Here is a 27,080-nt window from a genome sequence, read left to right as displayed (position 1 = left end):
TAGAAAAACTCACAAACATGTTACTGTTATTAATATCTAGTGTCAACTACAAAAAAAATGGAAAAATACAAAGAAACAGCGCTTGCAACAGTCGTTGTGAAGACACCGGCGCTCTTGTTGCAGTAAGGGCCAAACTATTTACGGGCATGAAACCCTGCTAACAGATGTTTGATTTCTCTTCATCTCTTCTTCAAGATGAAGAAGAGATGATGGGGTTTTGTTAGCCATCACTACACCTGATATCTTCTTGCTTGAAAAGTGTGGCACTTTGGAATCTTTTAACTGAGACTGTGAACACTTAGGGCCCGATTTACTTAGATCCTAAATAAAGAGTACTAAATTGCGTGTGCACTGAAAAAGTTTGCGCGTGCTGTTGTTGTGTGTTTTGCGGGTGATCAACTAAGATTGCGTGCATAATTGATAACAGGTGCAAACAGCAGTATTTTAATGAGGTGTTGCGTGTCTTACGGTTTGCGGCGCAAACTTTGCGCCATGGAGAGTCTGGATGGAAAGCAGGATATAGTCGCAAGCGCAAAATGAAATTTGACGAGTTGGAGTTAGAGATATTAGTGGAAGAGGCAAATTGTTGTGCCGTATTCAGCACCCCTGCCGTGAAAAGCACCCCCTCGTATATTCAATGATAAGTAGACCAAGAAAAAAAACAACACACTGACACTTCAATATATTTATATATAACACTCACACAAACACATACTTAGGTGTTTATATTATATATATTTACAAATATTATGGAAGACAACACAGTAAGCAGGCTATTAATCAATGACATCAATAACCATTTACCCGATTTTTGTCATCTGTGACTGTGATTGTGGGAAAGTATGACTATTGTGGAATCCATGAGCGCATTTAAACATGAATCATTAACACAAAACTGGACGCTAAACAGAACGTGACACGGAATGAGAATATAATTTTTGTCAGACGAGGGGGTTCTTTTCACGGCAGGGGTGCTGAATACGGCACAACACCGGGGTATGACTGCAGAAAAAGTATAGGCGCACAATAAGAAACACTTTTTTCTCCATGAAAACACGTGATTTATTTATTATCACAAATAAAAAAATGAATTCGCCTCCTGTGGCAACCTTTTGTTAAATAATACTCGATTTAACATTCAAATAAAATATTTCTCCTTTTGCATGTGCAGATTAGCACCTTCCTTTTGAACGTATTAAATACAGACGCAATCACAATCCACGCAAAAACTTTCAGGCTTGGTAAATCTCATTGCGCGTGGTAAATGGACATATTTGCATCTTCCCCTCCCAGTATTTAGCGATTTCTGGCGGATACGCCCCATATTGATTATTCATCAGGGCAAAAGTACTAAATGAACAGCGTGTGCTATTTTGCTCATTTGAGAGACGCAGTCCTCTTTGCACGCTGTTAGTAGATCAGCTGGCACTTTGGTTTGCGGGTGATGTCAAGTTTGCACACGTTTTTACACACGCAAACCTTTAGTAAATCAGGCCCTTAGTGTGAGATTATTTAACATTTTTTAACATATGGTCATCTCCATTTAGTGATGGTGACTGGAAACAGGATGGATGGATGGATGGATGGATGGATGGATGGATGGATGGATGGATGGATGGATGGATGGATGGATGGATGGATGGATGGATGGATGGATGGATGGATGGATGGATGGATGGATGGATGGATGGATGGATGGATGAACGAACTTCCTACCCTTGCACACATCCACATACTTGTTGGAGGTGTCTGGTTTGCTGCTCCTGGGTTTCTCAGGGATGTCTGGGCTTTGCTGTTGATGCTTTGACGCTGTGTAACCTCACATTCACATAAGAACCTCACATAAGACTCTTGGTTACATCCCAATCTCAAACAGTTTTATTCTTCGGTTTTTAAACACGACTAAACCGATTCTTCTTCCATGTGTGCATCTTTGTGTCAGGTTAATGGCGACATCCCACCAAGACTAAAGAAAAGTGCTCACGAAGTCATCCTGGAGTTCATCAGGTCCAGACCGCCTCTCAACCCTGTACGTATTCATTACTCTGGACCTCAGCATGAACCAGATCTCCGTCTGCAGCTCAGGAAAACATTGTTCATCAAGAAAAGTGATTTGGGTTCCGTTTGAACGGTATTTTACAACCTTTGCATGTTTCTAATCCCTTAAATCTCCATGACTGTAAGGTTTGGGGTCTATTTTCTGCTTTATCAGGTATCAGGACTCAACATCAGTAGCTTTTAACCTGCTGTTCAAGGCCCAGATAATTATCGCTTAAAGTACTTTATATATTCAGTTATAGTTCCTGCAAAATATAAATGTTGAAGCTTTATAATTCCAGTTAAACTGTTCTGTGAATGAATATATCCTGCTCAGAAGTCAGGACAACAATAATTTAGTGCAGACACGATGAGGTGGAGAGTGAATTGCCTCCATGCCCGTTTACGTCCCTGTTTAAACCCACCACCCACCTGTGCAGGTGTCGGCTCGTAAGCTGAAGCCTCAAGCTCAGCATCCTCCCACTCTGCACGAGCGGATCCTCAAGGAGATCAAGTCAGAGAGGAAACTGCGCCCGGTGTCGTCGCCCGACGAGGTCTGCAGAGAACGAATGGGTGAGGAAGCCTATCATTTAGTTTTTCTTTTTAAACCATTGTTGCACACAGGACGATATGCTCCGGCACATACGACCACAGTTCACTCTGACTGTTACAGCTTCAGCTTACAGTTTTCAGCCACGTCATTGTTTTAGTTCCTTTTACACCTAAATACACTATTATTTGTGCTTCTGTTGCTGCTCTTGTAGTTGATGCTGCAAAGTTTTCTCATATTTATGTTGCTACTAACACCTATTAACGTTCTGTTGGCCATGTCGTTTGCTTTAGAGTGAAAGTTGAGCACAAACGTAATGCTAAATGTAAAGTTATTTTTATACCAGACCTGCATTTGAATGACAGCTACTTCTTCCCTGTGGCTGTGAAATGTGGCTTGAAATCTCCAGAGTAAAGTGAGTTGCTACTTGAGTGATTTGAGGCCAGACGATGTGCATTATTTTCCAAATAAAAGCTACTTCTTGTATCTGTTAAGTCTTACCTTAAAGGGACGGTCTGTTTTTTTAAGAGGAGTTATGTGAAGTACTTTGTAGTAGTTGGTCTTTAAGCTGGGGTCAGTTGGAGAACCAGAGAGGAATTATGAAGCTGAGCGCTACTCAGATCAGCGCCGGGAGAAAAATAACCCAAACCACAAAATTCATTGCAGTTTCAGTGAACATATTGTGGCTCTGTAGTACGTCGCATCACTTTTGCACGAGCGTTCCTACTCTACCTGGCATTATTTTGGATGCCGGAGCTGAACCGGGACTAGCAGAGCTGTGCTGGTCCTGCAGTCTCTCGGCCTGCTGCCTCTGGCCTCACATTTACGGGTCCCAGCAGAACTCCACTGGGAGTGGTCCTGAAATGATGTGGTTCTCGGCTCCTGCAGCTGATCCACGCAGGAGGAGTGGCAGAGCTGACCGTGACCGTGGGAGTTTAGCTGATCCATGGGTAACCGATGCACAGTTGGCGTAAGCCGCCTTCTGCTTGGCTGAGCTTCATCCTCAGACCCCTCCGGGCCAAACCACAGCCAGTCACGGTGGTCTGTTAGTCAAATTAACAGCACAATAACAAGAATTGTCTATAAAATATGAGTGATTATGCTCTGTTAGTTCCTCATTAACAGCTCAGAAGTTAGTACAGTGCTAAGCACTAGGTTGTAAACATCCAGCCCTTGGTTATGCTGACCACCAATCAAGCACCAGATTGTTTATTTCTGCTGGGAGATTAGGCATAATAACATGGAGGTCAGTGGAGATACCGAGCCCCCAGTGGTCAGTTGAGGAACTGCATCTTCTCTTAGCTCAGTATATTAGCTCTATATTGGCCTTGGATAGTCTGCACTTGGCTGTGACCTCTCCAATGGACAGAAGACCCAAACTACTCTTAAGCATTTCATGCAATTCCCCTAAAAAAACAAAAGAGCACTTTAATTAAGCACCTGAGCACAAGCAGTAACTGTCCCATGCCGTTTCTCGTTGCAGTAACGCTGCCTCTTAGCATGTCTTTGAGTTTTGCTGCGTCAGGTAAAGTCCCCCTTGCTGCTTACCTGGCTTTTTAAAATCTCTTTCTGTTATCCAGATGTTGTGGCTGCTCATCTGCTTTGTCTGCTCGCACATGCACCCACATGCACCCACATGCACCCACATGCACCCACATGCACCCACATGCACCCACATGTACATACGGCATCAACACTCACATTTCATGCCATGCTTCTGTGGTTAGTGATGACTGGCTGCCGTCTGTGGAGGTGAAACACGGAGAAGTGGGACACTGGTCAGTGGGAGAGCAAACTAAGGAGCAGCAGAGAGGATTTACTGAGTTTAAAACCACCACCATGTCCATGTTGGGTTCTCCCTGAGCTGCTGGGTATTTTCACTCGTTAGGGTTATACAGAAAATGTATTTGGACAAACTAAACATTCAAAAATGAATACATGAACAATGTTGTTTAAAGTTCTTATGACTATTTTTGACTATTACTACTTGTTTACCGTACAAATGAACATGATTGAAATTGAAGATGTCTGGTGCAAGGAGCTGATGGAGATTAGGTTCAGAGGTAGTACTTTAAAGATATTCAGCAGCTGGTTTTGGTTTTCTGACCAACTCTGCTGACATCAGTGTTAACTCTAATAAACTTACTTAAGGATACCAATCCAGCACAGGACAACTGACAAAGATAGTGACTACCTGATGAACATTAGAGATTATTTCTATAGCAGCTAAATGACCTGAAGTTTCTCTGAAGAGTTAAAAAAAATGCAAACTGAGTGAAAAAAAACAACTATGTATATATGTGACAATTGAATTGAAAGATCATGTCAACAGATATGAAAGGTGCCAGAGTTGTAAAAATCGTAAATAAATGTATTCCTGTAGCCAAGAGGGCTGTGTTAAATTAGCATTATAAATAAGCTGGAATCATACCGGGTGTAGTAAATGTTACTCTGTCTGTCTGAGTCAACACTGACTGGACCTGGTTTCTGTTACTGTTTGACTTCAGTCACATCAGAATGATCTTTCAGCAGACTAGTTAAGATGCACATAAAAAAATATGAATCCACCCTAAAATATGTAGAATAGAACTTGGTATATTCACATTTTACAGTCAGCATTAAGCAGATTTATTATCCACAGTGTGTTTAAGACTTCTTTAAGCAGTCTCTGTGTTATAACCCAACAGAAACCACATGAATGATTATGTTTCAGAGTTTTTTTGGATGTCTGCGTCTCCACACCAGAGGCTTTTTGTCTTATTTCTCATCAGAGACCGGCTGCTCCAGCTCTGCGGCTCGTTTAAATACATCACATTGCCTTACAGGCAATTTAGGATTACATTCAATTTAATGAATCGATTAGTTAAAATAAATCACTGTTTACATTCTGAATTATATCCTAGTGAAGCTTTACATCTTGTAACTTTATTCAACTGAATACATTTACAATATCTTGTCAGTGCTTGTTATGCTTTGATCATTACCACTACAGAGTAAGGTGGAGCTTATTTGTTACGGTTGCAAACTTTAAATGTTGCTGCCTTTGTAAATATCAAATATTTTTTTGCTGTTTGCATGATTTATCTCTTGAAAACAGAATTCAAGCCAATCCTTCTCATCTCTCAACACTGAAAAAGCGTCTCCTTTGCTAAGAAAATAATCTGTTAAGTGTAGTGCTGTAATGTGAATCTAAAGTAGAGACCTGCTGGCAGCCACGGCATCAAGGAGTGAGCAGGAACATCCAGCAGCTCCGGGGCTGCCTCTGTTTCTCTGAGCATAATCAACTTTACACAACAGAGCCCTTTATGTGCAACAGTGACTTTGCAGAGATGAATCAGCCTGTAAAAAAAACCAGGGTGCAGCATCATGCTCTGCACAGCCCTGAGAAGGGCAGTCTGTCACGATACAGTGTTTTCCCCCCGCAAGGACAGGCACTTTCCCTTGATGATACAACTTTGGACGTGGTGGTGGAGGTGGAGTCTGCTGATGCAGTCAAACCAGCCCAGTGCTGAGCTCCGCATCCTCTCCTACTGAAGCCAGTGTCCCTCACACGCCACCAGCTTTCCTCGTGTTACTGCCACCTGCTCCCGCGTTCATGTTGTCCAATGATCTGTGTATTTGCGTGTACATTCTTCCCTCCACAGTGAATCATTCTCAGATGTCTATGCAGTAAGGAACATGCCACTTACACTTTAACCAGCACGATGAATGTTTGATCTGTACCTAGAAAGGCCTGGATTCAAGAAGAAGAACGTGTCACAGGGTTGAAGCTGTGCTATGACTTTGTGTTGGGCTGTGAACTAGTTAACCAACCAAACTCAGAGCAGATTAAGATTTTTAACTATTATGAAAGATTTAACAAAATTCTCCAAAAATGTGACAAACGCTGTGTTCAGGACTGTCTAAGAAAATTAGAATATTGTGATAAAGTTCTTTATTTTCTGTAATGCAATTTAAAAAAACAAAAATGTCATACATTCTGGATTCATTACAAATCAACTGAAATATTGCAAGCCTTTTATTATTTTAATATTGCTGATTATGGTTTACAGTTTAAGATTAAGATTCCCAGAATATTCAATTTTTTTTAGATAGGATATTTGAGTTTTCTTAAGCTGTAAACCATGATCAGCAATATTAAAATAATAAAAGGCTTGCAATATTTCAGTTGATTTGTAATGAATCCAGAATGTATGACATTTTTGTTTTTGTAATTGCATTACAGAAAATCACAATATTCTAATTTTCTGAGACAGTCCTGTAGATAAAAACAGATTGTAAACCTCATAAACCCACTTCATTCACAATAGAGCACAGAAGACATATCGAATATGTAAACTAGGGGAAATAGTTAGTTAGTAAGTTACTTAGTTAATATTTATTAATATATGTTCGGGATATGTTCAGTCTTAAGATAAAAAGAAAAAAAAGAAGCTCCATTTGAATTTGCGTGATAGCGAGATAACCTGCGTTACGTGGTACAGCCAGCTGGGTCCGGAGACGTCATGTCCTGAAACGTTTGCAGTGATTTCCATTTTGCAAAATCATATCTGCTTTTAATGTCCTTCAATCTGAGGGCCTGCAGATCACAGACGTCCAATATTGATTTTAACTTAACTTGATTGAGTTGTGATAAAGCTGAACTTGTTTTCTTTCTGTGTAAAGTGCCGTGAGGTGTCTTTTGTTGAGAATATTCAATTATAGTGAACTGAATTCAATCTTTTGATGATGGTAGGTTCAGTAAATTAGACAGCTTTCCACTGATTAACATCATTCTGTAATTACTCTACAGTATGTAGATGAAGAGGCTCTTTTTCAACCAATTACATCCCAATTAACCCGATTAATTTCAAAATGCTCCTCCAACTGTGTCTTTAGGCATATCCAGTCCTTCGGTGGCATTTTCTTGTCTGCTATGGACCAGACAACAACACAGCTCAGCTGTTATTGGGCTTTTCGGCTGTGGATTGATGGGATTTTTCTTATTTTGACAAATCCCCACAAGCTGACACTTCCTGTTTCACCACAATACTGCTTTATTATTTTAGAGAGAAAAACATCACAGACAGTGTGGATATTATCATACGTATTTAAAATGATGTAGGAAAATAGTGTGGTTGCATTAACGTGTTCTGCTAGACTGGCGGGGGGAAAATCTGCTGTCAGTATGAGAGCTGTCGGGTCCTTTACTCGTTAAAAGTCCGGTCTGATCTGCAGAACCACGACTCAGCATAAAGGAGACGTCTGGAAGAGTCAGCTTTACATTTTGGAGCCTCCAGACTCTGATGTCAGCTGAGAGTTGTTGGCTTGGTCGTCTGTAAAAGTCAGTGGCTGCCACCTTTTTATGACTAAAACCTTTCTCCGCTGGAGATTTCAGGTTTCATTCATCATCTTTTGATAGTAATTGGATTTCAGATTGTTAGGTTCCTAAATCAACATAACTTAGGAAAGACACAGAGACTGTTGGATGATCTTTAAGGTGCTTCTGCAGAAGCTTTGGAGAGAAGTCTGAGGAGCTTCAGGGCAACACGGCCCTCCTCTGAGAACTCGCCAGGTCTTCTCTCAACTTGCTGCTTCTGCAGGACGCTTTTTATTTGAGGAAAGGATGACAGGAATGACCATATTTGGACTGTCAATGTATAGATAATGGACAATGAACAGATGGAGAACAGACATGGTATCAGATGATGGTTAAAAAGGTCACACCTATGACTTTTCAGTTAATAAGCAACTTATCTGTGGTGTGCAGAGCAACAGACATCCTTTTAAAAAACTCAAATGGTCAAGGGGGTCTTGTGTCACCAGATGGTCAACTAACCCTTAGCTAACCTTTAAAGACAATGAGGTATTTGTGGGACAGCCCAAAACCCTGACGGAACACAGGAAGGGCTGCCCTCATCTTTTAACATGTGATAAGCATGTGAACAAACAGTCAGCTCTTCAAGCTGACTGATTCTGATTCTGATTCTGGTAGTTTCATAAAGACAAATTTATTCAAAAAGGTTGATTAACCTCACACAGATGTTTTGAGGTTTCAGTTCTAGTTTACCCGCAGTGCACAGATGTCATCCTGAAGACCCCTCTGATTGGGTTTACAGACTTTACAGCCAGTAACAGTTAAGACACTTTCACTGCTCCAGTGTATTTATATCCTCATGCACTGCATTATTTCACTGAAAACAGCTGACATCAGCGCAAAAGCCGTATAAAAATGTTTAAACGAAGAACTTAGCAAAGCAGCGTTAAGAAGGAAGAAGATTTAAACTGTTCAAAGATGTTATCAGTATTGACTGCAGTCAGCTTAGGTGGTTTGGATATGAGCTGCAGGGATGTGCACGCTGCCGGTCTAATGAAGGAGGTGTTCCCTTCTAGGTTTTGGCAAAACTCGCAGTATGCCTCAGGATCTGTTCCGGTCGGGACGAGGTAACGTATGAAGGTTCACCAGGGCTGCTCTGCATTAACCTAACAGCCTCGTCCAACTCCCTCGGTGGCTGTACACTAATAAACTCCCCAAACCGGATTCTTGACAGTTGAGAGTTAGAAAAAAATGAAATAAAATTAAAGATCAACTGAGTCTGGTTTAGTGTTTTAGTTGACTTGTTAGGTTTTAGGAAGATTGTCTTTCCTACTTCAGCTGTGGCTCTTTATCTCCTCCCTTCTTACAAACCCTCTCTTTGCAACTTTTTTTTTGCTTTAAGCATTGAACTTTTTCACAAGTTACAGATGAAATCAGGCAGCTTGTTAAATTGCTGGTTATCGTTATTGTTCTCTCTCTATGGAAACATAATTTCATGGATTTCCAGACAGTTACCATTAGACCAGACAGGAGAGAGAGACTCTTAAGAAGTTTGAATATCTAGTGCCAGAGGCATCCATGCTCTGTATGTAACGCTGGCCTGCTCCTTTGCCTCCCCTCAGATCAACCCGCCCTTCCCAACCTCTTCAACCCTCATGGATCTCAAAGCTCAGTCTTCTGTAACAGGTTTCCTTGCATCCTTGCACCTAAAACTGTGATTTGAAAGCTGTTTCCTAAATGGGGAAGACATAACTTAAGATTTAAAAATGAACCTGGCAAGGATGCAAAGGGAGCCCAAGAGGAGGGGATTTGGGATTCACCCTAGCTGCTTCTAATCCCTGTCCCTGAATGACGGTGTCCTGTGTGGCTCTGTGCAGATGAGTATAGTCCATACATGGGCAGGAGGACGTCCAGCACTCTGTCTCTGATCAACGGGTCGGCGTCTCCTCGAGTGCAACCCTCCGGTTCTCAGTCCGTCCCTCCGAGGAAGAAGCTTCTGAAGGCGCCCAGCCTGGCCGAGCTGGACAGCTCCGACTCAGACGTGAGTCTGTCTGTTTGGATTGACTTCTTCTTCTCTGTTTTGGGGCATAATTGCACCTGGCATGTATGGAGCAAAGGTTGATGGAAGTTTTTGTATTATTCATACATTCAGGATGAGCCCGTTGGGCACAGATCTGCCAGCAGCTCCAGTGTGACCACGCCTATGCTGGATGACACGTCTCCAGAGTCTGCACTGGGGAAGAAAAGTAAGAGAGCAAGTGTTTTCTACATCCCTCTGTGGCAGCTCAGGCCTTAGAGCAGGGGTCGGCAACACAAAATGTTGAAAGAGCCGTATTGGACCAAAAACACAAAAAACTAATATGTCTGGAGCCGCAAAAAATGAATAGATTTTTTTTTCATTATGCACTTCGAGAAAAAAGTCGAAATGTCGAAAAAAAAGTCGAAATTTCAAGATTAATGTTGAATTACAATTTTGAGAAAAAAGTTGAAATGTCGAGAAAAAAGTCGAAATGTCAAGATCAATGTTGAAGTACAATCTTGACAAAAAAGTCGAAATGTTGAGAAAAAAGTTGAAATGTTGAGATTAAAAAGGAAAGGAAAAAGGGAGAAAAAAAGAGAAAAAAAAAGAAAAAAAGAAGAAAAAAAGAGAAAAAAAGGGGAAAAAAGAAGAAAAAAAGGGAAAAAAAGGTCAAACATTTTTGAAAAAGCTCCAGGAGCCACTAGGGCAGCGATAAAGAGCCGCATGCGGCTCTAGAGCCGCGGGTTGCCGACCCCTGCCTTAGACTGATCAATAATCTTTAATTGTACAACTCCTGCTTTCTCCTTTTTTTGAATGAGTAGTACTTCTTGGCTCCTGAACCAGAAAATGGCTGGGTTCTGTATAGTTAAGCTGCCTCCTCTTCTCTTCCCAACACCATGATCTCCAGCTCCGCCCATGTTCCTGCCCATCTCCTCCACACCTCAGCCGGAGAGGCGTCAGACGCCCCCGAGGAGACACTCCATCGAGAAAGAGACGCCCACCAACGTTAAGACGTTCCAGCCGCCCTCCAAAAAGAGCTCCAAGTCTCTGGTGAGTGGGAGCAGCGGTGGTCTTATTGGGATTCCAACGCAGTGTCAGCAAAATGTCATTATGAAAATTAGATGAAAGTAGAGGCTACTTTTTAGCGCTGTACAAAAGTACCCCGCATTAAAAAAAAGTTGTTAATGAAATGCTTGTGACATGAGATATAGTCCTACATGTAGACCTGTCCTTCACAGCTGTGTTCATAGCAGCTGGTTTTAGGGGCGGAGTCGACCGCTCAACTGATCTGACCTTTGTTATTCAGCATGATGTCAAACTGGGTGAAGACAAACGAGGGAAGATGAATGATTATACTCTGATCTGGGTCTGTGATGTTACAGCACGCTGAACATATGAACCACTCACTCAATTATGCAATTTAGCGCTGAACTGGCTCCAAAAAAAGGACGAGGCTGCCTTATCGCAAAGTTTGGAGAGTTGGTTGTTACTTAAAACATCCAAACATGTACTTTCAGAGCAAAAGGGAGTGTTTTTCAACATTATGTCCTCTTTCAGATAAATTACACTATAAATCACATTAAAGTTTGTTTTTTCCCTCATCCCACTGACCTCCTGAGGCTGTGTAGCTGGTGTAGCGCTCCAGTTTGGTTCAGTAACTTAATTAAGTAGACAAAGTGATGGACAGCATGAGTAGATAAGAGAGCAGGATCAAAAACACAAACTGTTTAGTTTTTTCTCAGTTTCTTTGTTCAAAATGACTTCTTGCTGTATTCACCTATATGTACAAAGCGTGGAGGACTTGTGTCCCCCTCTCCCCCGCACACGTGTCATCTCTCGTTCAGGTTTGGATAGAGGGCTCATTCCACTCCTGGACCTCTTTCCTCCCCCTTTCCCCCCCTCCCTCCACCCTCCTCCCTGTTTGGAGCTCCCACCCCATCGAGACGCTTGTGTTGAGGTTGGCGACGGCAGTTTTTGCTCTGTGCAGGAGCTTTTACGTCAGACGAAGAGAGCCGGCCAAGGTTTGCCAGTCTCCCCCTCAGTCAGTTCTGGCATAATAACCGCAGCTTCCCCATGATTACCGCGCTTGCAGCTTCATTAGAGATCATTCACCTGCAGGCACACTGTCACCGCGGCAGGCCAATAACAACTATGCTGGTGATCATCGAGAGCCAACAATCCCTAACTTCATTTCTAACATTCTCACATCCTGGTGCAAGTTGTCATAGCTCTGGTACTCTTGCATCAACAAATCAAGGTGTGAGTTATATGAGTTCAAATTGCAAAGGATTATGAAATATTTTTTCTGAATACTTCTGGGAGCTTTTGTTCATCTTTATTGGCAAGAGAGAATTAGAAATAACAGAACAAGGAGATGTGGAAGGCCAACTTATGTGTTCGTATGTGGTTTTTGTAGTTTAAAACAGTCAGTTTCAGACAGATGTTCACCGGGTTGTTCCAGTTTCTCTGCTTATCTCTGAGAAAGAAACACGAGCTGAGGCAGCAGAGCAGTCGTCTGGTGGTCGGTCTCCGATCCCAACAGTCCACGTGTCAAAGTGTTCTTGGGAAAAGACACGGAAACTCAGTGAAATTTAACCCGGGCATTTTTAGATGTGTCAGTGTGGGGGTAACAGAAAACTACATCATAGACTTTAAGAGAAAGAAAGGTTTTTCAGTGGTTAACGTTGAACATACATCATACCCACACCAGCAAGGACCCATCAGGGATTTCCTGTGAACCAGCTAATCTTTTATCTTTAGGTCCTTTCTTTGTTCTTTGTAGTCCATGTTCCAGACCAGATACCAGCACCACTCAAGGTGACCAAACTTACTTATCATTTTTGAAAAGATCCATGTCTATAGATTATATTCTGGTATGATAACCTTCCTGAGTGGCAGCTGGATCAGAGTTATCAGCTCATGAAGTTACCACCCTCTTCAGGTTAATTGATGATTCTAAATTGGGTATATTATACATTTCCTGAATCCTTATGGTCCTGTGAGTATTCACGTTTTTTTTTTTTTTTTTTTTTTTGTATTTTGTGTCTCTAATGTTTATAAAACTAAGCTGGTTCCTTATCTCATCGTTATGTCCTTTGAGTCCTGTATTTGCATGATAAAGACCAGTTTGTGACATTAGCCTGTTATAGTTTCATAGGAGCCTAATGATGCTCTTGAAGGCTCACAATGACCTGTAACAATGATATAGTATGGGTATATTATACATTTCCTGAATCCTTATGGTCCTGTGAGTATTCCAGTTTTTGTATTTTGTGTCTCTGTTGTTCCTAGATGACACAGGGATAAAATATAGTATATTATTTAGGCGGAAATGGTGTAAAAATGTGTGTTGTTTATAGTTTAAAGAGCTGCAGTGACCTCTATGTTGGTCAGAAAGATTCACATCTTAGCTTGAATGAATGCTTAAAAGGTCCCCTTTAAAATGATACCAAAGACAATATAGTGAAACATTGACAGATATCCTAAATCTAAACCAGGATATGCAGCAACATCTAAAATGTAATTTTCTGAACTTCATGAGCTGATAACTCTGATCCAGCTGCCACTCAGGAAGGTTATCATACCAAAATATCATCTACAGACATGGATTTTTTCACATATGATAAGCAAGTTTGGTCACCTTGAGTGGTGCTGACAAGTGACATTTTGGACTCTGGCCCATGGACTATTTGATGACTTTTAGTTGGTCTATCTGTCCAAATGTTAAGACAGCCAATACACAGCGTTCCAGCGCTGCAGGACTCCAATATTCACTCCAGGTGTATCTGAATCCTGAGTCCTCTCTGTACTGGCTCTCTACAGCGAACAAGGAGGACATTTTCATGACCCAGAGTTAGCCTGGACCCGCACACAGAGCTCTGGGAGGTGCAGAAGGATGCATGTTTGTGTCCTGAATCCTAAACACTGAGCCCTGTGTTGTGGATCCACTCATGCACTGCTGCTATGTGTGTGTGTGTGTTATTAAAACCTGGAGCTAAATATACCTGCAGAGTCCAAGAGCTTGGTGGGGACCAAAATGCTTAAGCTGGTGAGGGTCAAGACTAGCGTTTCCTCTTAAGCTGATGAGTAGAGTAAGAAATTCAGTCGTGCTACTTAAGATTAGGGATGAAGAAATGTGCAGCGGATCCTTCCAGAGGTGGGAGTACAAGGATGTGTGTGTTTTGATGCTGCAGGAGGAGTTCTGTTTCCCGGTGGAGTGTCTGTCTCTGACGGTGGAGGAGGTGATGCACATCAGACAAGTGCTGGTCAAAGCAGAGCTGGAGAAGTTCCAGCAGTACAAAGAAATCTACACTGCAATGAAGAAGGGGAAGGTAACACGTTTTAAATGTGTTAAAGAGTGTATTGATACCCTGAATGAGCCGGGCTGCCTCTGTGTTGAGAGAAAAGATGTATAAACATAACTTTCTCATGAGGAAGTTTCATCTCCGTGCTAAAGAATGACTTGAGTTCCCAGTAATTATTTTTAACATAAATTGTATTTCTATTCTGTCTAGCTTTGCTTCTGTTGTCGAACCAAAAGGTTTTCCTTGTTCACCTGGTCCTACGTCTGCCAGTTCTGCAAAAAGTAAAACATCTCAGATTATGATCTTTTTCCATCATCCAAATGCGATAAGTGTTATTTTCAGTGCTGTGATGCTTTCATTCATCTGCTCCTCTGTTTGTCTTGTCTGTTTTCAGGCCCGTGTGCGCGCAGTGCTGTAAAAAGGTACGTCCCACAGGATTAATCAGTGCACAGCTTTAAACTCCTCTGTCTTCAGTCTTTCAACAGCATGCTCTTAAAAACCAACCTCCCTCTTCAGACACAAAGTTAAAAACATCATAGTTCAGTGTGCATCAGCATAACTGTGGATACTAGATTTAATACATTACTGCAACCACAGTGTTGCAGATGCTCTCTGAAGAGTCTTCATCCAGTTTAATGGACTACTTATTAGGGCCCGAGCACTTACAGTGCGAAGGCCCTATGGTATCTGTAGGAATTTTTTTCTTTCTATTTCTTTCTTTTTTTTATTCTTCTGACGAAAGAGGGCCTTTTTCCCCCTAAATGTGCCCCAAAAGTCACCAAATTTTGCATGCAAGCCAGACCTGGTGAAAAATGTGATATTTAATGGTTTACATTAATGGGCGTGGCCTAACGGCTCAACAGCGCCCCCTAGAAAACTTTGTGCCTCAAGCCCCACGATACGGTTTAACGTACATGCACGAAAATCAGTACACACCTGTATCATGTCGCAACTTAAAGAAAAGTCTCTTGGAGCCATGGCCGAAACCGAACAGGAAGTCGGCCATTTTGAATTCATCGTGTAATTTGGCGAAATATATGCCATTTCTTCGGCCGTTAATACGACCCGAACCGTAACGTGCATCCAGGTGTGTTATACATCAAAATGTGCGTCTCCATCCTGCGACGACGCGCATTACTTTTCTCAGTCAAAAGCATTACCGTGGCGACGCTAGACGCCAAAAAGCGCGCGTCCCCTTCATCTGATTGGTCCATATTTGATAGTTCCCCAAAAGTCACCAAATTTTGCATGCAAGCCATGCCTGGTGATAATTTGGATATTTCATGGTTTGCATTAATGTGTGTGGCAAGATGACTCAACAGCGCCCCCTAGAAAACCTTTCTCTGCCATAACTTTTGAATGGTTTGACATAGAGAGTCGTGGGTGGTGTCATTTCTGATATGCTTATGGGGGGCGGTGGCCGTGAGTGCGAGGGCCCGTTCATCGCTGCTTGCAGCTTTAATTTTTTATATATTCTTAAAGGTATTGTGACATGAAAAACAAATTTTTCTTGATTTTTTGTGTTTTGTTGGGTGTCTTGACATCAATTACACCCAAAAAACAACGAACTTTTAACATTCAGTGTATTGTGTGCTTTCTGGGATTTTCCGCATAACTATGCAAAAACGGCGCATCTGGTTTGGTGGCGGGCCGTGACGTCAGGGCCCGCTAAATCACCGCCCCCTCCACCCAGCTCCTGCCTCCTCTCCTCTCCAGCGCTCCATAAAGGCTGATTTATGTTCCGCGTTACACCGATGCAGAGCCTACGGCGTAGGCTCTGCGTCGATTTAACGCAGAACCATAAATCAGGCTTAACGCGGAGCTGTTTAGAGCCTCTTTTGTTCTAATCACCGGAGGAAAACTGCTAAGAAGACCCGCGGCCACTGACTGGACTTAAGATAAGGGGACAGTGCTGCTTGCATGCCTTTATTTTTATGATTGTTTGCTCTGGTTCGCCCTGCTGCTTTTCCGTGCTTCGCCTATCGCTCCCGGCTTTAACTCTCCGACGCCGCTGTGAGCGTATGGCTGGGCTGCAGGAAGTTTGGAGGAGGAGCGGCGCAATGATTGACAGGAAAGGGGAAAAAGGAAGCGTTTTTCACGGCGCAAAAAAACACTGTCATAAAAAGCCAGGAATGGAGTACTAGAGTGAAGTTTTTCTTGTTACACTCTTTTAGACACATTTGAGGGATGTTGGCCAAGACTTTTAATAGTGTTAAAAGCATGTTAAAAATGATGTCACAATACCTTTAAATACAAAATAAAAGATTATTCTGCCTCAGTATTCTTGCTCAGAATCCGCTGCACTGCTTCCTGCTAACGTTGAAGCCTTCCCCCTCCACCAGATGCGGCTGCCGTCCAAACCTTACTCCAGCCTGCCCATCTACTCCGTGGGTTCGACCAACACTCTGCCCAGAGAGAGGATCACCGCCATGGCTTCTGTGGGACAAGGGCTCTCTGTGGCCGATGGGCCAGGGCCGTCGGCAGAGGCAAAAGCAGGGGCCGCTGCGCCCCCCACCCCTTCCAAAGGAGCGACAAAAGCAGCATCTAAAGGAGCTGGAAAAGCTGCAGGGGCAGCAGCAGCTGCTAAAGCTGACAAATCCTCCGGGAGCCCACAGCGCCACGGCATTCACAAGACCATGTCCAAGTAAGAGCTACTAACGGCATTATTTGCTCTGTCGGCTGGAGAGTTTGTCCTCATTTGGACTTAACATGGTGAAAATGTATGTGACGGATAAACAGAAACTGAAATGCTTCAGTTTTAAAGCTGAGAAGCAGATGAAGTGCATGCACTCCATCGTCCCCGGTTATTTGAGTTTCTACTTGCAGAAAACGTCCTCTTTAACAGCTGAGGCCCCAGTTTCCTTCACACAGTCAGTTATGGACATCTAATGGTCAAAGTTGGAATTACCAGACCAGTAAGACGTCAGCCGCTGGGTTCTCCAGTCTACTGAACATGATTGTCTCCTGCTTGTGGAAACAAGGAATAAGCAAATAAACATTGAACAAAAAGTGAGGTCGTATTATTTATTTGTTGTAACAATGCTTCTTATTCTTAATAAATCTTACACCGTTGGAAAGCCTGTTCAGGTCTTTTTTAAATGGAGCCACATTTATAAGGAACACATATTTGTATAATACAGTGTCAAAGAACTCTGCTGTGCTGGTGTGCAGGAAGGTTATGTTCAACGATGCATCAGCTGGATCGTAGGGTCAAAGTGTGGAGAAGACACAGAAAACGTCATGTGGATTGCTGCACTGAGTAGCATCTTTTTAATGGAGTGTGATGGTGTGGGGGGCGGCATCTCCCTCACTGGAAAAATGAGGTTCATCAATAATTGGAGGCAATCTCACTGCAGAGATGTCGAGCATTGGCAGAGAAGATTGGGCACATTCTTTCACAGGCGTAAACCACATACTCAGCTCTGCTGCTCCTCCCACAAATGCACGTTCCTCACAGATGTGGCTCCATTGAAAAAGGAAATAACCAGGCTTTCCAAAGGTATAAGATGTATCGCCAAGAAGCATTGTTACAACAAAGAAATAATCTATTAAACACAGATTTCCTAACTAAATATTGTTTAGTTTAGTTTTTTTAATTAAAAAAAACAAAAAATTATTTTTTTGAAATTTATTTGCCAGTTTTTTTTCTTCTGAATTAACAAGATGTGGTGTTATTGAGGGGAAAAAAACTAAAATGAATATTAAATTCCCTGAACTAAAATACGTTTAATAGGAATAATAAGCATAAAATAATTGGTATAATTAATAATGAATAATAATAATAATAATGATAATAATAATAATAATAATAATAATAATAATAATAATAATAATAATAATAATAATAATAATTTAAAGATAGGAGTACCTCCCACTGTCTCAATCCCAAAACAAAGTAAAATGTGATTAAGCTAAACAAGATATGTTTGCTAACGTTCACTCAGTCTGAAGAGGAAACAAAAGCCTTGATTATTGAAAAGTCGTGTCGCTAATTTAAAAAAACAGCAACAAATATTTATTTTTCTATTTTTTTCATTATTTTTTATATATTGTAATATTTGATATTTCTTTAATGGAAAAAAATGTAACAAAGAAAAATGTTATCAATTCAGAAAAACTGAGAAGAAAACATTAAAAAAAAAAGATGATGTCATCAATTCAGAAAAACTGAGGTTTTTTCTCAAGTGAATGCAATATCCTTTCGTGTTTTCTTTGTAACAATTTAACTTTTATGTGCATTGATTTGTTTGGCTGTACAGTTAATATCCTTCAAACATTTTAAGCACGGATCACTTCCTAAGCCACATATTGATTTCTTTCTCTATAGTCACTGGGGGATTTCCACTTGATCAAACACAGTTGGAGTTGAATTTTAACCCCATATTTTAATTTGATTAAGCCTATCCGTTGACTGGGCAGTGATCACAAGCTAAACACAGCCTCAGAAATAGAAGACAGTTGTTGTTTAATGAATTAGAGACTGTAAAGTGTTATGATTGTCCTCTGATTTTTGCTCCTACGAAGGTTTTCGAAGCACGGCTCTCTGAAGTCTCACGATGAACTGGAGCTTCCTCCGGAGCTGACGGAGGACTGGGCCGCCATGGAGGTGTGTGTGGACTGCAAGAAGTTCATCTCTGACATAATCGCCTCCAGCAAGCACAGCCTGTCACTGGCCACCAAGAGGGCTCGCTTAAAACGCAAGACGCAGTCCTTCTACCTGTCGTCCCCTAAAGGAAGGGAGGAGTACAAGCCCTCCGAGCGAACAATCAATGAGATCTAGTCGTGAGATCACCGAGAGATCTGAGTGACTGACACGAACTTCAGAGGTGGACCTTGATGTCTGGGTCTTATTTTTTCGAGGAGGCTGTGTCCTGATTAAAATGTACAGCTCATTCAGACAATACTGCAGGTCTTTCTTTTCTGTTTTCTTTTTTTTTATAAAGTAACTAACATCTACGAAATATCTTGCTGTTTCTGGCCACGGACGCTTGACTGCGCAGACGACACCAGCGCGTGGTCCGGCCCAGCTCGCACTCAACTCAAAGCACAATACACAAGAGAGGTTGTGTTGTAAACTAAGAGTCACGCTCAATAAAATACAGGTCATTAAGCTATACAACATGGGTTTTATTATGGGTCATAATTGAGTTTTTTATGTGTGTAAATGATTGTTTGATAAAATGCTCCCTCTTTTGCTGATGATGCTGAGGGAGACGTTCTCTCCCCCACTGCTACTGTCACTGCTCCAACTAGGATTCTGCTTTCCAGGGAGAATGAGAAAAGGACTTCCTTTGCTTCTTTTTCTTCCTCCTGAATTTTACACCACGGAGACTAAAAGTATCTGTTATTAATGGGTATTAGTGCCAAATGAAACCTTCCTTCTCATCCGAGAGTCACCCAGGCTCTCTCCCCGGTGGTACGTTGCTATCACACACCTTTGCTCACTAAAGCCAAACTTTAAAAAGCGTTCTTTGTAGCAATGCTACTTCTGACCACATGGAAGAAAGTTCATATGTCAGCCCCCTGGCATAAGACACAACCAACTGCACCTCTCGCGGGACAAAGTAGTATTACAACATGTACCAGAACGTCACTACTCAATAGCAGAGCTGGGTAGAGGAGCCAAAGATTGTACTCAAGTAAAAGTACTGTTACTTCAGAATAATATGACTCAAGTAGAAGTAAAAAGTAGTCATCCAAATAATTACTTGAGTAAAAGTAAAAAAGTACTTGGTGAAAAAACTACTCAAGTACTGAGTAACTGTTGAGTAACGTCTGATTTATTTTTTTAACACACCCATTCAAACAGACAAAAGTACAAAATAATCATCTTCAGGCAAATTAAATCAATAAAATAATAAAATAAATTAAAATTAATAAAAAATACAAAATAGCTTAAATTTAAATAATCTTAAAGTAAATTCAAGTACTTTAATAAATAATAACAGAATAAAAAAATAAATGAAGCACAAGTAGCACAAAATGTCAAGCCTTTGTACTTTTCTTTTTTAACCAGGCAGAACTAGAACAAACATGAACTCATAGAAACTCTGTGTGTGTTTGAGTCTGTGTAAATGTGACAAAACATGCAAAAACAAACATTTTTCCCAAAGAATCACCCAGTGATGTCATGAGATTGACGCGTACGTGGATAAAAGGGATAAAAGAAAAGTAACAGCTCAACGTAGCCTAATGTAGCGGAGTAAGAGGAACAGTTTCTCCTTCACAAATCTACTCAAGTAAAAGTAAAAAGTATAGTGATTCAAAACTACTCCTAAAAGTACAACATTTCCCTAAATTTACTAAAGTAAATGTAACGGAGTAAATATAACTCGTTACTACCCAGCTCTGCTCAATAGTGAAGCATTTAGCGGCTCTTTTGTCAACACGGCAGATATAAATTCCACCATGTGGTCATAAGTGGCATTACTACATAGACTGGCTTTAAATATTCATGTGGATAAAAGCATTCCTTAAAGTAAAAAAAAAAATACAACACAAAAAGTCCTGTATGTGTACTCCTAAAAGTTAATTTTCTCCTGCAGAGCTGTGTCAGTGGGACTTGATTAGTTCTGACTGGCTGCAGACTGGCACACATCAAAAAGGTGTCCAATCAGAGCTGGTATATCAAAATTGATTAAAGGATAAACAGCCCCATACAGTCGGGGTTGAGCTGTGAACCCCCCAGTGTGACCATCCCTGACACGGCAAAGTCACAGGAATTTCCAGCTTAACCTTAACCCAGATATAACTGTCATAAAAGGGTTTCACGGGGCTGTAAAGCCCTTATAGGTGTACAGTCTTTGCTGCAGTTACACAAGCAAATGTCTCCAATCATTGTGCAATCCACATGTAATGTTTAATAAGTTTTGCTTTTTAATCATTTACACGAAATGCGTGCATATTTTTTGCCTTCTAAAGTGTCTAAAGTTAAACACCAGTATATGTCAACTCCATTACTTTATCTCTTAACCTCTTGACTTGTGTTTGAATTTTTGAATTTTTTGTTAAAGATGAGTTATAATAAAAAGCCTCATGCACAAATAATGAAACCCAGCTCACTGTAGAGGCAGCAAAGAAACAACAGCTTACCTTGGTGCTGCTCAGTGCACGCAGTAGGTTTTGTTTAAAATGCCTTTAAGATTTCTGTTTGACAGATATTTAGTCGTTCTTTACACCCCTTTCCTTCTTTCTGACACATTTCTGCCTTAAAAACGGCCTTTTATGATCAGTCATGTTCTGAAAAGTCAGCTGTTGTTACTGTACATACTTTGTTTCTAAGACCTTGTGTGTAGATCAGGTGTGTGTTGCCTCGGTGAAGACAGTGCATCTCTGAAGGAAAATGCTCCCTGTACATTGTGTTCGGGGGAAAGAAGAGGCGTTGAGTGGGAGGTCTGCAGGGGAAGCTTCATAGTGTGACAGAGAGCATCCTGCATGTACCTCATAGTAGCTTGTATCCTCGGCCTGTATTACCTTTAAATCCTAACTCCCTGCAGACAGAGTGACAAATGATGACTGCAACAATAAACTTTAATGCAATACCTGACAACTGCCTCAGCATCTCTTGTATTATGAATCAGTTTAAGGCATATATAAGGTTAAAAAAATAACTCAAAACTATCACTACATTATCACTGCATACCAAAGAAAATCCATTCAGAAAAGGTTTGCACACATGGAGTAAAACTGAATTCATTAACCTCAGTTTTCTCAGACTCTAAACATAGAGATTTACAAGTTGTGTTAGCCTTTCATGTGTTTGAGATGTGTCACAAAATTAAAATATGATTTGTTTCACCTGAGAGGCTTTAAAGGGAGTGTAAAAGAAACCTGTTATGCCCTTTTTTCAGAAAATGACACAATTTCATGAGGAATTCACCAAATGTGTGAGGCATGATTTGGTCAAATTGCCACATGGATATATAAAAAAAACAAACAAACACCCATTTAAGCCTCTGTTCATAGCACAGCCACATGCTCGACTCCAACCTACCCCTTGTCATCGGGAAGAGGTGACTTTTAAAATCAGTGCTATAGCTTTGTGTTACCAGCTTTCAGCTTAAAATGCTGAAAGAAGAGACCAGCACAACAACTCCTTGCCTAAAGAGCAGCAGACCACTTACCCATAGTAGTGCATGATTTCCTACTTATACATACTCACGAAGTAAAAGCATTAGGTGGTGTGTTATGAGAAGGGACATGGGAACTAAAGAGCAACAACATTTACTTCTCCCTAAATGTTCTAATTGAAGGTTGATATTTGATTAAGGAGTGTTTTACAGATGTGGAGATATATTATCCAAACTCCACCCATAACTGGTAGTAGTAGTCTACGGAAGCGTAGTACTGCTGCTACTACTACTGCCACCCCAGAAAAAATGAAATATCAGTATCATAGTATCAGTATAACGTGAAAAGTTTATTGTTAGAACAATAAATTATCACGTTATAATGTGAAAAGTTTATTGTTAGAACAATAAACTTTTCACGTTATAACGTGAAAAGTATACGTTGTGACTAATGTGACTACTAATGTGACTACAAATATGGCGCTGATTAGCATAAAGCTGTATAGCATGACTCTAGGGAAATGTAGTTCTTAGCAAATATAATTTTTCTTCACAGAAATGGACGTTGTTAATACTAAAATAAGAGTGCACATGGTAGTTTAAGGGCATGATACATACATTTGTGTAAATATATTTTAAATATATAATTGTTAAATCTATGAAAATTAATTTTAACCATGTTGACATCTCTAGTACGATGCTGCACATGTTTTATCAGTCTGTGGTGTCAAGTGTGTTGTTTTATGCTGCAGTCTGCTGGGGAGGCAGCATCAGACACCAATACAATCGTGTGTATTTAAATTATGAATGTGACAATAAGAGCAAGTGTCTGTCTGGGATAATAAGTAAAATAATTAAAAGACAATGTATGAAGGCTCTTACATTACAGGAAAATATGTTTGGCATTACGGAAGGACAATTTTATTTAACAGAGACTATATTCCAGCCATGGAAAAAAACACAAAAACAGAAAATCAAAACATTTCAAGTTTGAAAAACTGACAACTATTTACAGATTTCATCATTTTAACACGTCTGATTTGTGATTCCATCTTTTAGTATTTTGCCCGTCTGCTTCTTGTTCTCTTTCGTGGCTTTGGTTTGTCTGAAATGTCCACGAAATGCAGGGGAGGAGAGACTCCCGAGACTCCCATGCGATGATGGATGGATGGATGGATGGATGGATGGATGGATGGATGGATGGATGGATGGATGGATGGATGGATGGATGGATGGATGGATGGATGGATGGATGGATGGATGGATGATGGATGGATGGATGGATGGATGGATGGATGGATGGATGGATGGATGGATGGATGGATGGATGGATGGATGGATGGATGGATGGATGGATGGATGGATGATGGATGGATGATGGATGGATGGATGGATGGATGGATGGATGGATGGATGGATGATGGATGGATGGATGGATGGATGGATGGATGATGGATGGATGGATGGATGGATGGATGGATGGATGGATGATCATTAGAAAATTACAATTCCACAAATGAACACTTCACGTCACATGTTTTTACGTCCTCATAAGAGCAAATAAATGAACATGTCCCTCAAGTCTGGACTGTGTTTCATTCCAAATGTGTGATTCTCTCATCGTTGGTGGTTTCACTGTGAGGACACTGAGACATGAACTTGTTTTTGTTTTGAAAATCAGATGTATGACCACATCATCTCTGCAGCATGGACATGGTCTGTAGGTCCTGCCTGCTGACCCCTCTTTGCTCTCTGGTTGTCATGGTGATGGGTAAATGATGGGTAAAACACACAAGTTACATGGAGAATGTAAATACACAGTAAATGACAAACATGTCAGTTTCACAGATCAAAACAAAGAAGTGGTTGAGATTAAGACATTCTGCAGCTTTTTCAACTCAGAGTTCTTTTGTCTCTGAAAAGTTCCCCATCACGCAGCGCCAGGCCACATCTAATTCAAAATGTTACTTTTTCCTTTCTAAAATACGACCTGGTTCAATATAAATTAAACAAATATGCTCATGTTGTTGATGTCAACATGTCAGAAATTAAGTTAAAAGATTTTAAATCTTTAAGAGTTGATGTTCTCTGCAGAACCTTGAGATCATCTAATGAAGAAAAATATCTCAGTTTAAGACTTTGATCAGTTGTTATCTTTGTTTAATACATGAAAACACTTAAGTCGGCTTAGACAATATAAAAGATGAATAACTCGTGGCCACGCATTAATAACTCGTGGCCACACATTAATAACTAATGGCCACTCATTAATAACTCGTGGCCACGAGTTATTAATGCGTGGCCACGCATTATTTTATTTTTTTCAAATGTCACATGTTATTAGGCTACTACACTCGCCATGACAATACTCTTGCTCTTTAATATAAATAGACGATTATTAATGATGAATAACCATCCCAGACAGGAAGTTGCATCCACGAAGTCCAGACAGTAGGTTATAATGCCATCCACGAGTAAAATAATGCGTGGGCACGAGATACATAATGCGTGGCCACGCATTATTAACTTGTGGCCACGAGTTATTAATGCGTGGCCACGCATTATTTTATTTTTTTCAAATGTCACCAGAGGGGCTCTGTAAGTTTCAGATTTTTAGGGATCAATATCAATACTTTAATAATTATCATCACATACATAACAACATTTGTTACATCAAGGCTGTGATTTAATAGAGAAATAAAGAACTCAAACGACTCCATCCTGGTTTTAGATATGTCTTTATCATTCACTTCTGAAAACTCTGACATTTTAAAGGAAATAAACTGATCACATGATTGATCAGAAGGCAACGAGGGGTGAAAACACCAGCGATACTGTTTCCTCTTGTGGTTGAAATCTAAACTACTGATATCAGACCAGAATATTCTGATATTTTAGAGGAAATCATGTTTGATAGGAAACTTGAGTCTAACAGAAATAATACATTCTTGAAGAAGTGTTGTATCTTTGTGAAGAAAAAGAATAATCTCTAATCGTGAGATGTTGAAGTCTTCAAATATCAAGTACGTATCAAAGTGGACAAAAGTGATCTAAGACCACGGAAGCTGCTGAACATGACAATCTGGTTTTGCTTGATCTACGTAAAATATTATCAATCTATATTAAAAAGAAGTTAAAATAACTGAGTAGAAATATTTTTTATGTTTCTGCCATTCGTGTGAAGATGTTCAAATGAAATAGTTAATTTAAGATGTAAGATTATCAAGTCACGGGCTTTGAGGGAGAATGGGGAAGTTGATAAACCCAGATGGGAGAGAAACCCGGAGAGAAAACTTGATAAATGTAATAAAATGTCCAGCAGGACTAGGTGATCCTGGTCCGTTTAAGACCAAAACATCAAAGTGTGAAATATGTTAACTTGTTTGTCCTCATTTTTTCTATAAAACAACCTTCTGTTGCGGATTTCTGATAATTAGCATTATTAAATGAGAAAACCACTTCCTCCATTTAAGCTGAGAAAACAAATATGAGCTACAATAAATCCTGTTTGATGAAAGTTCATGTCTGGAAGCTCATTTCCATGTTATTTAATTTATTTAAGTTTTTTCTCAACTTTACCCTCTTTAATACATAAAGTTTAATACATAGTATCTGCGGTGAAACACACAGAAAACAAACCAAACTTTCAAAGTGCTCAAATCTCACATTTTCCATGCTGAAACCTTGATTTTTCACTTTCTTCAGTCTCTGCAAGGGTTTCACAGCACAATGTCCTCAGGGGAAGTGATAATTTCAACAAAATCGTCGAGTGAAGTGCCAAAAAACAAATTTCTTGAGCAGAAGATTGTTTATGTTCAATTTGTATGACGCACAACTAGTAACCATAGTAACCACGACGTATATTCTGGTCATACTTCTTACCAATAAGTTCTTACAGATGTTCCTAAAATAACTGTGTAACCAGGTTAGTTGAATCCCCCGCAGCGCAGATGGAAAAAAGAAGAAAAAAAGACATTTAGTTGATAAAATATATAAATATTTCTAAACTCATCTGTTGCAAGTGTGGTATCTGGGGTGCATGTCTGATTTAACAGAATTGGGCAGTTAACTTGCAGTCTCCTCATCGAACTTTGAATAGAAACGGCCTCATCTCTTAATTCATTTAATTATCACGAAGTGACAGTGATAACTTTGTTACATTACAATACAAAACACTGTTGTGTTGTTTATTTAGTTTTCGACTATCATTTGCTATATTTTACTTTAAAGTCAATTCTAAATGTGCCTTGTATGTTAAGAGGTGTTAATTTTGTATGTTGCCATGTTTTGTAAATTAATTCTTGAATAAAAAAAGTTGGACAGTGCTCATTTTTACTTCTAATGGAAAAGGGGCCTGATCACTGCCACGTAAGGGCAGCAGAAACCATGGAAAAGTGCTTCATTCAGACATTTATGAACCTTATTCTCAAGGCCTTGCATTTACACGTGGACATCAGTTTATAACAGAGTTGTTGAATTATTTATTATATTCAAATGGGACTCCTTGTGCCAAAGTTGGCTTTGCTGCTTGCCTATTCTTGTGCCCAAATATAACATGCACTATTCCAATAATCATGTTTATCAGAATGCAAGTAACGATGCAATGTGAGTGAAATTTTCAGTCATTTGGATTTCTTTTAAGTAATTTGAGTTTAGTTTTTTCATCTGCATGATGACCAACCACAGAACAATCTGAACACGTTCACCGTTACAGCTTCAATTTCTAGTTAGCTATTCAGCTCGTGGCAATTACAGAATTAGAACTTACTGTACCGATAGTGAACAAAAACTAAGGCAAATGAGC

General features: G+C 40.3%; 1 protein-coding gene across 1 annotated transcript in view; it reads left to right on the top strand.

The window, feature by feature from the left end:
• spire1b (spire-type actin nucleation factor 1b) overlaps positions 1-20,040 on the top strand; it is a 53,219-nt gene extending 33,179 nt beyond the window's left edge. The window contains exons 7-17 of the mRNA XM_061715678.1: positions 1,943-2,029; positions 2,478-2,610; positions 4,071-4,112; positions 9,761-9,924; positions 10,036-10,129; positions 10,811-10,953; positions 14,097-14,234; positions 14,418-14,488; positions 14,602-14,629; positions 16,550-16,851; positions 18,732-20,040. Coding sequence (XP_061571662.1) covers positions 1,943-2,029; positions 2,478-2,610; positions 4,071-4,112; positions 9,761-9,924; positions 10,036-10,129; positions 10,811-10,953; positions 14,097-14,234; positions 14,418-14,488; positions 14,602-14,629; positions 16,550-16,851; positions 18,732-18,987 — 1,458 coding nt within the window. The 3' untranslated portion in view covers positions 18,988-20,040. The remainder of the gene's footprint in view (positions 1-1,942; positions 2,030-2,477; positions 2,611-4,070; positions 4,113-9,760; positions 9,925-10,035; positions 10,130-10,810; positions 10,954-14,096; positions 14,235-14,417; positions 14,489-14,601; positions 14,630-16,549; positions 16,852-18,731) is intronic.
• Positions 20,041-27,080: the final 7,040 nt, after the last annotated feature.

The sequence above is a fragment of the Cololabis saira genome, chromosome 3 (assembly GCF_033807715.1).
Source record: "Cololabis saira isolate AMF1-May2022 chromosome 3, fColSai1.1, whole genome shotgun sequence".
NCBI lineage: Eukaryota > Metazoa > Chordata > Actinopteri > Beloniformes > Belonidae > Cololabis > Cololabis saira.
This window is presented reverse-complemented; position numbering and strand designations above follow the sequence as displayed.